Source organism: Micromys minutus (assembly GCF_963924665.1).
Source record: "Micromys minutus genome assembly, chromosome: 21".
Lineage (NCBI taxonomy): Eukaryota > Metazoa > Chordata > Mammalia > Rodentia > Muridae > Micromys > Micromys minutus.
Genome location: NC_137956.1, coordinates 2,028,081 through 2,041,761, shown reverse-complemented (window position 1 = coordinate 2,041,761; position 13,681 = coordinate 2,028,081). Strand labels below are relative to the sequence as shown.

Here is a 13,681-nt window from a genome sequence, read left to right as displayed (position 1 = left end):
TTATAACAACTGAACTTTCCTTGTAGAATGAAACTATATATAATCTATTACATAAATCAATTTTAGACTTAGTGCTCTGGAAATGCCAGATATCTCCAAACTAACAGAACGGTTTTGAATAGCAATTCTGTTTTATGCATCCTGTCGGATGAACAGACTGGTGACTATTACCCAGTCTGCGGTGCTGTAGTTGGCTCCTGAGAATGCAAAGAAGCATCAATATTGTAATTGTCAATCTAGATAATTACACAAATACAGTGAACTCTAGCTGACTGCATTTGTGTATTTACTAAGAAGTTGTTCTTCCCTGTAAGAGCTGAAAGAACAAAAGGGAGAAGGGAAATGGGTTCACAAAGTACAAAGTCAGGGAAGCGAAAGGTATTCGATTTTCCACCCCCTTAGTTATGATCACACTCAAGAAGGAGCAAAAGCAGCAGTCAACAGCATAATGCTCACTTCAGCGCTTTCCTGTGCTGGGGAGGGCACCCATTGCAGCTCTGTTCAGACAACAGTGGCTGCTAAAAAGTGCAGCCCAAACATCGAACACTGGTGAGCACGCTACGCCTAATTAAGAAACACCACTGTCAGCTTCTTCCTGGGCACAGGGGTTATTAATTCAATACTGGAGAACATGCTCTGGTGGTTCCTCTGTGGGAATTATGGCTGTACATATGTCACAGATGACTGTCTTAATTGTCACCATTAGTCAAATGAAACCCCACAAATACCTGATGTAACAAATGAAGCTAAACTTGTTTACAGACCCTCTGAAAGCTCAGTGGCAATCACACTCTACCTTCTAATAACAAACCTTAACAGGGGAAATGTGGAAATGTTCAAAGAAACTCAGGGTTGACATATCAGTCATTGAAGACTCCATTAACTCTGTGTTGAGAGCATCAATATCTTGTTGGATTAACTTTGTCTGAAAAAAATTAAATGTTAATTTTTTTCTCACTCCAAGAATTATTTCAAAAATGGCTAATGTTTTCTTTATGTTTGAAATAAATAAAAGAAATTAAAATTGTTACCCGTTTTCTTTCAGCCTCAGGATCATTTGTGGGGGTCAACAGGGCAATAATAGCCCCAAGGAATCCCTGATCAACCTTTAAGGCCATTTCCTGGATGAGGACCATAAAATACCTGTGGAGAATAAACATACATTATATATGTTCTGAGCCAGGAGTAGTGGTGCACATATTTGAGCCTTTCTCAAGGGCAGAGCAGGCATGTCTCTGTTCGTCTGAGGACAGCCAGGGCTACATAGTGAGACCTCATCTCAACAGAAACAAAAAATGGTCAGAACTGACTCTTTTCACCCAAAAGCTACAGTTTCTTCTTCTTTGTGTCTTAACATTATGCTAGTAAGACCGAAGTCTCCTTAAGCAGAGACTCACTTATTGTGGAGAAACCACAACTAATACTGCTCTATTAGCACTTGTCAAAATGCCCACATTTATCATGTTACAGGAGAGACGATAAACTAGAAACATAACACATCTCATCTGATTCGTAAAGTTCAAGATGTCTGCTTTAAAGAATACAGCTCATGGATCTGTATACTTTAAACTGTAATTGGCACTAGAGATGATTAATATAATTCTGAATTGGAAAGTATATACAGACTATTTTAAAATATGTTGAAGTATTTAAAAGTTCACCAGCCCAATAGTACAGATTGATATACTCTTTGAGAAAGGAGATTCTGTACAGAAATCACTCCCAAACAAACAATTACTTTTCAAAATTGACTGTGTTTCAATTCCTGGAGCCAAACAGTAGACCTCTACTCACTTGAACTGTAAGACTTTACTGTACTCATTGAACCTCGTAATTACACTCACATCGATGAATGGTTTGGGTTCTAAAAGAAACACAATACAGAAGAACAGAGTCAACCTTTGCAGCAGTCTGACTGATCTCTTCTAAAGTCATAATGAAGAGTGTGTCGGTGTCGCTATCTTTTCTTTTTCCTTTTTTTTTTTTTTACCTGAATCCAAAGCAATGGATTTAGGAGGAGCCACAGGATGAAATACAACTGGGAACATTGTGCCTGGTAACTGATTATCAACCTGGAAGCACAAACCATTTGGTCAGGTTAGAATAGGTCCAACATAAACACTTGCTGCATACGCAGCATCTGCATACACAGATGCCATTAGCAACTTTTTATGAAAACCATTATGTGCCCCAGTGAGGCACTTCATCGATTAAGAATAAATGAAAACCCTCAGAGCTGTACTGACTTCATGCAGAAGACTTCTTCTGCACTCTGGAATGTGACAGTCTAATTCTATGGGCTCAAATAAAATGAAAGTAGAGAGTGAACACAAAATTAGAAAAAGTAGAAAGAGCAGAAAATATTGTAAATAAAATGTGGTGGAGGTGGAAGGAGAATGAAGGGAGGTGAGGAGAAGAGGGGAGAGAGGGCAGGGAAGGGAGGACGACTAAGCAATCACCCCCAAACATAACCCAATAAAGCCCTGCTCTTTTCTATGAAGAGTGAGAGAAAAAATATTAGTTAGGGCTCTCATGGCAAACTATAAGGAACATTTAAGAACAACGTAATAATGTAGGAAAACACCCTTTGCAGGCCAGACTGATACTCTTAATAGCATGTGGTGGTTTGGTCTGGGACAGTGAGGAGCTGAATTCACAGGGTAAGACACACACACACACACACACACACACACACACACACACACACACACACACAAAACTTTATTTTTGAGGACTGAACCAAGGGCCTTATACACACTACCCCTACTCTTCTCAGGCTGCACCCCAGAAGATAATAATTTAACACCAAGGACAGCTTGTTGACCTAGTAAATTAGGTTTCACTTTTATGCTTTCCAAAGAGGTCACAGATATCTACTTAGTTACCTGGAGCCAGTACAACCGAGCCCTTAGGCTTCTCTGGTGAGGAGACTGCTTAAACTCAACCTGAATCCCTGATAAGAAGTCCCGTTTAATAGGGCACCGGATAGGAAGGCGCATTTCCATTGGAACTTTGTCAAAATTGACCTGTAAGAAAGAAAGGCACTTTTGTGATGAGCTTGTTCCACCAAGCAGCTATTTAACGGAACTGAAAACATGGCCTTCATGACCTTGCGTTGTGTGGGTACATGGAATCTCCCTGTCTCACCAAGGTAGCCTGCGTTATTCTGTTTTCTTTGTTTTCCTTTGAGGCCAGGTCTCACTCTAAAGCCTAGGCTGTTCTCTAACTCATAGTAATCCTCCTGCCTCAACCCCCCCCCATGTTCAGACACTACAAGAACAAGTCATTACACCAACCAGAAGGGCTCTGTGGGTCATATGCAGCAACAGCCTTTGCAGCAGAAGCACTGGGATTCTGAAATTGTATTGAAATGCTTTATAGAAAAATGGCTAAAATACAGAATTCCAGGCCATTCACTTTATAGATTTTATTTTTACATATGTGTATGAGTGTTTTGCCTGTATTTGCATGTATACCACTGTGTGAAGTGAAGCCCAGAGGAGGGCATTGAATCCCCTGAAACTGGAGTTAATGGACATTATTAGCTGCCAATGGGTTGTAGGAATCAAACCTCTGCAAGAGCAGCCAGTGATCATAACTGCTGAGCATCTCTCCTGCCAAATTCCAGGGAGTCCTTAGAAAAACTGGTTTAATAATGAAGTTAAGCTTGTTTTTATATAACTTAATGGCATAAACATTATCACCCAGCCCACAAACACTGATGGGTATAGGAAGGTCATATGACTAGGGGTTTATGCAAATTCTGCCCTTAGACAGCAAAACAAGAGCATCCAAAGCTCAGGCCTACAGCAGAACAGTCCAGAAGTGCAGTGAAGCTTCTGGACTCCTCTGGAAACAAAGAAGACGCTGTGTTTTCACTGTGTGACCATGGAGAGCACATCTCTATTTGTGGTGCTTACCTAAATCCAACAACCATTCACACTGAATGAAAATAATAGAGTCTGTGTGTTTTCTATCCATGAAATAAGTTTTCTCCTGATCATATTCATCAAGGCCTTACTTAGAATGTGAGAAAAGGTTTCAACAGCCTCACAGGCTTACTGAAAATAATAGTTCCATGGAACTGATCAGCAGGAAAAACAACCAACACAGAAGAAAGACAAAGGTAAATAGTGCTGTGACTATGTTTTAATTAAGTATATTGACAATCTCTCCAATAAATACAGGTCTGCTCACTTTTAAGTTAGTTTCTGTAATAGGACATTTAAACCTTACTCACCTGTAGTACCACTATCTAGACCAAAGTATCTATAAAACTGTAAAACCAAAAACCATACCTCAAAATTACTGTCCAGCTTAATCCAGCCACGGTCTTGTGATGTAAGATGCTTCTGATAGGACTGTTCCAGCAACATTATCTGTTTCTGACTAAATGGCTTCCATTTCTGTTTTGGCTTCATCTCCCAAACAACACCTGAGCTAAAATAATTCACAAAGGAAATTAAGCTCTGAGTATGTATTTTCATGAAACTGTTGCTGAATTTTGTATTTATCTGGATATCAACATCCTGTGAAAATTACATTGGTGCAAGAGATTCTTTTAAGACAGCAAAGTTCACCTCCCTTTGGAGGCATGAAGAACAAAGCTGGGGGAAATATTCGCCATGGAAACACTTAGACATCCATCAAGCAAATGACTGTTTATTTTGTACAGAACCACATAGACTGTACATTGATGATGTCAAGGGAAGAAAAAAAAAACTTTTAACTAATGAAATTTAAAACGTATAAGAAAAACTAAACACGATTTTTTTTAAAAAGTCTATTTAAAATTTCTTGTGAATAAGCCAATATTTTACAGAATTATTGCTCCTGATTATCAAAGTCAGGTGCAAATTGTTCAAGTGGATTCTTAAAAATAAAGTCTTGTGTGTGTGCAACTCTGTGTGTGTGTGTGTGTGTGTGTGTGTGTATGTGTGTGTGTGTGTGTTTGTGTGTGTGTGTGTGTGTATGCCCTTATGTGTAGTGCTCATGGAGCCAAAGGAGGGCATCAGAAGCAGAAGTCAGAGGTTTTTCTGAGTCACCTAGCATGGGTGCTGGGAACCTCCTTTGGATTCTCGTCAAGAGCAGTACATATTCTTAACTTCTGCTCCATCTCTCCCGCCCTATATTTGTGCTGATTTGTAACAGGCATTTTATAACATTATTACAGACAGTTACAGCCAGGTACTGACATCAATCTATGAGAACATTGTATCCATCTTATTATTACCTGTGAGGGGTTTATAAAATTCTAATAGATTCTTGTATCGATACTTGCTTTTTAGCCTATTAGTACATTGCAAATAATCAGATTATAAAAAAGTTCCTCAATTGGTCAGATTTTGAAATGTAAACATTTCCTTCTCGTGTACGCACGCACATAGATCAAGATCAGAAAAAAAAAAAATGTTGTGCCAACCAATTAAAGTCTTATGATATAAAATATGTTCTTTACAATCATATGATCATTGGAGACCTTTGACTTAAGACAGCATAGGAAAATCACACCAATGGTCTGACATAGCTTATGATTTAAGTATCACCTATCTTAAAACTGAGTTCGTGGAAACATAAATTTTGCATATAAGCATTGCCATCTGGCTTTCTAATTTTCAATTCAAGTTCATATAGAAACACTGTCAATTTCTTGAGCAAAGGATGGGTTCTAGTTCCAGTTAAGGGTAACTATTTCCTTCAGAAAGAACTTACTCTGGGCTCAGAATTTAAAGAGTATGAGAGGCTTCCACTGCTACATCACCCAGCTGCTGTGTGGTGAGACACAGGACAATGAACTTCTACTGCCGTAAAGTCACAGAACTGATGTGGTTAAACCACAGACTGAGTCTGACAACACACAACAGATTCAAGTATTTCTCACCAAGCATCTGTTGATACACAACACAGAGAACAGAAGTGTGTGTGTGTGTGTGTGTGTGTGTGTGTGTGTGTAACCTTGCTTCCCTTATGATCATTTTTTCCTAATTTATTTCTAGTGGCTTCTCTAGTGAACATAGTAGTTCACCCCATTTTCTACTGCATAAATTAATTATTTTTACTGCAGATGCAGATACAATTTTCAGTGTTTCTCAATGGTTTTGTAACTCACTTTTTAAAGCAAAAAAGGAAGGACGAAAGGAAGGAGGGCAGGAAGAAAGGAGAGAGGGCAGGAAGAAAGAGGGAGGGATAGAGGACAGGAAGGGCTGGCAGACAGACTGACTTTCTTCCCTGCCAACTGACATGAAGGTGCAGAAGGCCCCTGAGTCCTCTATGACTCTGGACCTATCACCTGGCAGTCCAAACAGTTACTTAGTAAGTATGTCAAATTGAGAACATGGTCTGTATATACTATCACTAAGTGGGTGTTGTGAATTTGGGGCTTTTTAAGAATTCCTGCATCTTATCCCCCTTTGTATATACCTGGTGATTCCAATATACGAGACTTCCTGTTTGTTTTCATTGTTAACCAGAGAGAGCCCGAGGCTGTGAAGTGACAAGGCCACTTCATGATCAGCCTGTTCCATTTCTTCAGCTTGGAGTGCTTTGGAAACCAAAGCCACGTCGTCCGTGAAAAGCAGAACCCTCTGGCGCCCGTCAAGGAAGGACACCCAGTGTATCTGGATGTTCGCATCATATGGAAACTGACCACACTCATCCTGTAGACAAAAAGATGTAGAGTTAAACATGTATGGAATTTTCATACTTAAAACTGAATATAATAACTGGGGAAGATCAGAAAAGCTTAAAAGAATGACCGTAAGATAAAGAACTCCAGTCATCAAACTGACATAAAGCCAGCATTTACATAAAAATAACAGTACACTCACCAGGTCTGGGAATACGAGCAGGTTCTAAATTTTGGAGCTCTAGAACCCATTTAAAAGCTAGGAGGGTTTTGTTGCCTATAGGTGTGGTTGCCGATCATCCCGGCACTTTGGAGGCTGAGGCAGAGGAGTCTGGGGGCAAACTGGCTACTTAGACTAGCTACATTAGAGACCCTGTCTTGATGAAGTAGGAAATGACTGAGGAAGACACCAGAAATCAAATTATGGATGGTACTACATCCATAAGTACATGTACTCACAGTCTCATATATGTGCCAACATACATGTGAACACATACACACACACACACACACACACACACACACACACACTATTTTTGTCCCTATCATTAACAGAGCAGTGCCTTAGACTGGGTTCCTGGCTAGTGCTGACAGGGCGCTGAGCAGGATCATGGGCATGCTTTACTGGCACTGGTGTGGTAATTTGATTACCTGTCTCCAAACTGGAGAACAGTCCCTAAGGCCACTAAGAAATCATCATAAGAAGCTGTGTGTGTGCGTGTGTGTGTGTGTGTGTGTGTGTGTGTGTCTGTGTGTGTGTGTCTGTGTGTGTGTGTGTGTGTGTGTGTGTGTGTGTGTGTGTGTGTCAGGGGGACCTAAGTGGCAGTGGAAATCCCAAGATGTTAGATGCTGGAACCAGGAGACATCTATGAGAATAGCTTGGGTATGGATGGAGGTGGGGGCAGCTTTAGAGTGAGAGGCTGTGTCTGTTCCAGGCAGCAGAGGGGCAGGGCAGGGCTACCCAGCCTTCTGACCCTCAGGTGATTCCTCCACAGGCCCTAGATGCTGGGCCAGGAGCTGCAGGATTTCATTTTCTCCCTGCTGGCTTCTCTTGTTTGTGTGTGATCATCTGATTTTTGGACTAGAAATGCCTGCTTTATGCCACTGTATGTTGGAAATGTGTAACTTCTTCATTACTGTCCAGGGCTCACAGTTCTAAACAGTGCTGTGACTGTTAAGGACCAGAGGGTCTTGTGAAGATTCGCTGAATGCATTTTGCCTTATTAAGTGGTCACAGGACAGGATCAAGGGGTGGAAGGCAAGTTTATGAAAGTAAATGGTTGGCTCTGTGGTTGACCAGGAATGAGCCCGTAATTGTTTATACTGATTATCAAGTTGGTAGGATCTAGAATCACCTTGGAATGAATTTCTGGACATGTCTATGATGGATTTTTTGAATAGAAGTAGAGAAAACCAGCATTCAGTGCCCTGCTCCATCATTTCCGATGCAATGAGACCAGATGCTTCACCTTCCCTGCCTTCACAGACTGTATCTCCATGAACTACAGAGGTCCAAACACTTTCCTCCTTAAAGATCCTTTCCGTTGTACTTCATCATAGCAACCAGAGAAACAACTAATACAAATTGTTTGCAATATAAAGCACGAAAGTAACTTTCTTAAAACACTTCAATTCACTTCAGTTCCATGAAAATAGCACTTTCATATTGAACGGTACCTTTAGGAGATCATGTTCCCCAACGTTAGCCGCATAGCTCCAAGTGAGTTTCCTGGTGCCAGTGGGATCTGCCCAGGCAAAGAGTCGAGTTTCTCCTGGCAGCAGCACTAGTTCTTCCTGTGACCCACTGAAACAGTTGACAGAGGGAAGATCAGCATGTCTTGGCCTCGAGACACCAAAAAGGCCTCATGAACTTGCTTAGTTAGTAACATACAAGTCAGCCTCAAATCAAGTACAGTAACATTTTCTGTGACTGTTCTGAAGCCTGGGCAGACAGAATGTGGCAGTGCAGTACTGCTTCGGAGTTGCATTTACAAGAATAGGTTCACTTACCACTGCCAAATTACTAGGGGAGGAATAATGTTTAATTATTATACAGAATTCCACAGTCCTTTGTCTGCATTCTGAAGTTCATAAAGACCCAAAGCCCAAAAATTTTTTCCTCAGATTTCCAGTCGAGCTATTTGGCAAAAACACCCATTTGAACTGACTGGGATCTTCAATAGCATCTATTTGACTTGTTCATATGGTACATGTAAGCTTTGCTGTGGAAATATAAATGTGTTTGGTGAATGCTGTGTCACAACTTGCCAGCATATTGGGAACAAACACCACATACCCATAACCACTGTTGTAAAGACTGAAGACATCTGGGGTGTGAAACCGCAACATTTCCCAGAAGGGACGGTGGATCAATGAAAGCCAAGTGGCGTTTTAATGCCACCTGTCTCATACCTCTGTTTATATGTGAGGACGTCCCACTGTGTGTGGTTCATTATCAGAGCAGGCGCGGCTCCCTTGTGATAGTCCGAGAAGGTTATGACAGTTGAGTGTTCAGCAGTGTTTACATCCACCAAGATACCTCCATTCTGTTTCAGGAAAAGACTATGTTCAGCTTGCTGGCTGAGTATCTCAATTCCATGGAACTTTTCCACATTCAAGCATCTGTACAAGTGCATCCCTTACTCTCTGAAGTGCTTGCTGGCTCTCGTTCTTACAAACATATGTTGGCATAAAAATGCCCACAGAAGCCCAACAAGTCATTTCCAGATCTCTATAGCTTGGCTCACAGAAATATGTGCAATCAACTTTTAAAAGTCAATACACGGTCAATACAATATGAAGACTTACCAGATCTTCTAAGCTCAGTAAGGTGCCATTGTCTTGCCGGTTGTAAAAGAATGGTTTGGAGAAGCCTTCATAGCCCACCACTCTCACACAAAGTTTGCCAGACAAATTTTCAGGCCAAAATGGAATGCACTGAAAAATGAATATAATTCCAGATTTCAAACTGTGCGCTGACATAAGGCACTGGCTCGGTAAGCACACTGGGTAATCAAGTTTATAAGTCTAAATCTTATTTAAGTAAAGTGTCATTTAAATTACCGAAATGTCCTCCACACTTCAGAGTAAAAACACTGACAAGAACACTGGGTGGTGGCAGACCCAGAAGCTGAGGCAGGAGGTTTCTACGTTTAAGGCCAGCCTGGGTTACACAACAAGAACCCATTTAAAAACAAACAAATAAACAAACAAAAAACGCTACTGACATAATCATGAAACATGGCATTCATCAGAATAAAAATCTATTAATCTATATTTACTTGAAGTAATTGCACTGTAAGAAACTCAAGAGCTTATTGATTGAGAATGCCTCTATATCCTGTATACTTAAAATCTCCAGTCTTCACTGCATTTGCTTCTGTGTCTTGCCAAGTTCATGTACCAATTTTAGTCATATGGGAATAACTAGAAAATGACTGCTAGCCATCTAGACTGAGCTAATAGTAAATATTACCAATTCTTTTCTAATGGTGTGAAATAAAGGTGTTTCGGAGCTGCTGTCACAGTGGGACACACATCTGTATGTATATGTGGGATGCACATCCGTATGTCCCTGTTTATCTGTACATTTTAGGAATCAGCCATATCGTAGGGAACTTTACCTCTGAAGAAGCAACATAGTGCCACTTGTTGGTTGGTATGGAACCATCAGACGCAATCTCTCCAACTTCCAGTTCCAAAGAGGACTTGTTTGCAACAGTACAGAAAGGGGTGAGAGTGACTATCCGTGAGAGATTAAAACTGCTCATTTTGATGCTAACCCCGACCTGAGGGGAGAAAACAAACAAGATCACCCTCCTGCCCGTTACAAAGACACAGGTCACACACACGTGTCTCAGAATGCAGAGTAGGATTCTTACCACAGTAACTAATAAAGACACAGGTCACACACTCGTGCCTCAGGATGCAGAGTAGGATTCTTACCACAGTAACTAATAAAGACACAGGTCACACACGAGTGCCTCAGGATACACAGAGTAGGATTCTTACCACAGTAACTAATAGAACTATATTCTACTACTGCATCTAGCAGTGAGCTCTGGCTTCTCACATCAGTTTTATCAGAAATCAACTACAGAATACAGATCACATTCTCAATGACAACTGGTAATGACAGATTTACTATCTAATTTTCTTTAACTTACTAATAATCTAAATGTTAATTGCCTTATAGTTATTAGGCTCAAATTTTATTTCTTTGTCTGTTACCAATAAAATTAGAATTCTGAATCAGTAAATGAATCATGTGGCATCAGATTATTCAAATTTTCAAAATAGTTAAGCTTAGGATTTAAGACATAACTGACAGGGTATGAAATAAAGATTTTAGTGTATCTTGAATATTATTTAAATTGCCCAATAAATTCAACCCCATTTAAATTTTGACAAACTCAAGTTCTGCTTTGATACAGTAATCATAGAACTCTACAGACAGCCTTCCAAAGAATATTTTGATTTGAGATTGTGTAATTTTGGAGCCAGTTTGTTTACTGAAGTCATAAAGCAGACCCTCTTACCAGGTATTCCATATTGGTGGCAGGGCACTTCACACACCCATAACTTCCCACGGTGTCCAGTGAGAAACCATTGGACCAGGCACTGGTTGAAATTTTTAACTGTACCTACACCAGAGAATACATAACATCATGTAGGAAACTTAAAAGATGAAACTAATTTTACTTTATAGAAAAATTTCTAGACTTCTGAAAATCTCTCCAGTAACTTTAGACACAGAAAAATACAGTCACAACCATATTATGTGGGTGTAGGGAACCATAGAAGAGAAGTATAGCCCTACCATCCCATTCACCTTGGCAATAAATGAACATTTGTCTTTAATTGTTTAATTGAAATAGATGAATTTAGACATGCCTTTCATGTTGATTTTAAAGGGACTCATAATACTACATTTTCCCCAATGCTAGACTTATGGCAGATTAAAAAGCTCCCAAAGGTTTTTCAGATAAAGACAACTTTCATGCCATTCAGCAGGTGCTAAAGGACAGACTGTGACAGACTAGACCTCAGGACACAGCTGCTGTCTTCAGTGAGCACGAACTCAACCCAGATAAAAGAAGCACGTGCTAATAATTATGACACCACACAAGAGGTGCGAAACACAGTCGGTGAGGGAATAGCGTGTTCCAGCCCTGGGCGTTAGGTGGAGTCCTGCAGAAGGGACTGACCCATGCTCCTGCAGTCAGCTCACCCTTACCCATCCCCCAAGATCATAAAAAACACAGGACAACCCAAGTCCACACACAGAGGCAACTCAATGCCGTGAATTAACCCAAACTCTAAAGAGTTGCCCCCACACAGCAGCATGGAGACTGTCACAGACATAACTCACAGGCTCCATCCAGAATCACTAAAGTGAACCTTAGAGAGGATTCAGCAAACAACTGCAAAGCCATCTAGGAGACAAAAATGGACACTGAGATTTAAGACCCATGACCCTAAGCGACAGAACTGGGACATGAAGAGTCACTGTAAACAGAAGAATCTATACATTAGTGATGAGCAGTGTCTAAGAATGAAGATAAGACAGGACAGAGAGAGTGGGTAGTGTTGGGGAGACTAGCAGTCGGGGTAGAGGCGCAGCACACAAAGCTGAAGAGGGAGTGCCGCCATGCTCGGACACAGGCTTCTGTGAAGGTTTAGGAAGCACAGGCGGCCCGGTTCAAGTGCTGAGTGTTTCCCCGTGCCGTGCCAGCACAGGAGCAGGGAATAAAGTAAACTGTTCATGTGCAGGACCTCAGCAGCAGTTATCTGACAGGCCCTGACCAACGGGAAGCCCTGCCTCAGCTGGCTGCCGCTGCAAGTTCCTAACGTCCAGCTAGAATCTGCAGTCTTTAGAGTCTTCTCATACTTAGTTTACACCAAGAGCAATGCACACACAGCCAAGCGTACTTTTAAATTCCCAAGTCTCTAGGTTTAGTAGCTTTCCTAGTTTAACTTGCTAGAGCATACCTTGTTTTTACTAAAAATGTTCTTCTTCTTGAAAGAGAATAAAATGATGTCCCTGAAATCAGCTGGGTGTTTAACATGTATCTCCTCAGAGCGATACTGGAGAACCCGAGATGTTTTGTTAATTAGCCAGTAGGGACTAAAGACAGACAGCTCCATTCGGCAGCCAGTTCGCCTGACATGGACTGACACGTCAACTGTCATCACTTCCGCGGTGTCTGAGGAAAAGCACACGAGGAAGAACTCGGGAAGTGTGTCGCAAATGCGGAAGTGTCCGTTCCAGTTCTTGCCCAGGTACTTGACCAGAACTAACTCTATGATCTCGCCGCTGACTCGTGAGTGTAGAACATCGGCAGAGCAGCCTTCTGCCAGCTCGTGGGTCTCTGCAGTTCCCTAAAAACAACCACACAGCACCAAGGTTACAACAAGATCTGTACTTTACACAGTCCTAAACATCCTACCAAGGAAGGCTGCTCATCGGGTCTAACCACGCTTATATGTTAGAAATTCTCAGCAAGTACTGGGGGCTCCAAAGGAAACCCTCTTTCACCACCACAGTGGGAGTGTCTTCTTGTCATCCTATAGACGAACCACGCTACGGTTTGAGAAAACTCGGTGTCTATGTCAAGACGAAGACTGGATCTTGGACCCCAGCTATTCCCGTTAGAGCTGGATTATAACATGCGAACTATTGGGCACCAGTGTCATCCTCTCTGTTCCTATACCATGGCTCATGGCTACTAAAACTCCAGAACCAGAAAGTCATGCCGAGCAAGGTAGATCTGCCTTAAAAGCGAATGCTAGGGCTGGAGAGATGGACCAGAGGTACTGGGCTTGCAGAGGACCTTCAGGAGAGAACATGGCCGAGTGTGGCTGACACCTGCACCCCCAACTCCAGGGAACCCCTCCCACTGGACTGCTTGGACACCGCTCTCAGTCACGTACACATACACACTTCAAAACAGACAATACGCCTTTTAAAACTAAGAATGCTAACAAGAGAAACCAGGCTTCCTTACTGGGGCTTTCTTTTATACATTTAACTGACTTCTGTCTCCATTACTCGGG

At 41.4% G+C, this 13,681-nt stretch overlaps 1 protein-coding gene across 1 annotated transcript in view; it reads right to left on the bottom strand.

Moving 5' to 3' along the window:
- Nucleotides 1-13,681, bottom strand: part of VPS13C (vacuolar protein sorting 13 homolog C) — a gene marked incomplete at its 5' end in the record, with an annotated part of 135,437 nt that overhangs the window by 21,874 nt on the left and 99,882 nt on the right. Inside the window, 13 exons of the mRNA XM_080934608.1 lie at nucleotides 812-925; nucleotides 1,032-1,143; nucleotides 1,795-1,864; nucleotides 1,991-2,072; nucleotides 2,886-3,026; nucleotides 4,299-4,440; nucleotides 6,421-6,656; nucleotides 8,303-8,429; nucleotides 9,038-9,171; nucleotides 9,434-9,562; nucleotides 10,249-10,413; nucleotides 11,164-11,268; nucleotides 12,617-13,006. Coding sequence (XP_080790734.1) covers nucleotides 812-925; nucleotides 1,032-1,143; nucleotides 1,795-1,864; nucleotides 1,991-2,072; nucleotides 2,886-3,026; nucleotides 4,299-4,440; nucleotides 6,421-6,656; nucleotides 8,303-8,429; nucleotides 9,038-9,171; nucleotides 9,434-9,562; nucleotides 10,249-10,413; nucleotides 11,164-11,268; nucleotides 12,617-13,006 — 1,947 coding nt within the window. The remainder of the gene's footprint in view (nucleotides 1-811; nucleotides 926-1,031; nucleotides 1,144-1,794; nucleotides 1,865-1,990; nucleotides 2,073-2,885; nucleotides 3,027-4,298; nucleotides 4,441-6,420; nucleotides 6,657-8,302; nucleotides 8,430-9,037; nucleotides 9,172-9,433; nucleotides 9,563-10,248; nucleotides 10,414-11,163; nucleotides 11,269-12,616; nucleotides 13,007-13,681) is intronic.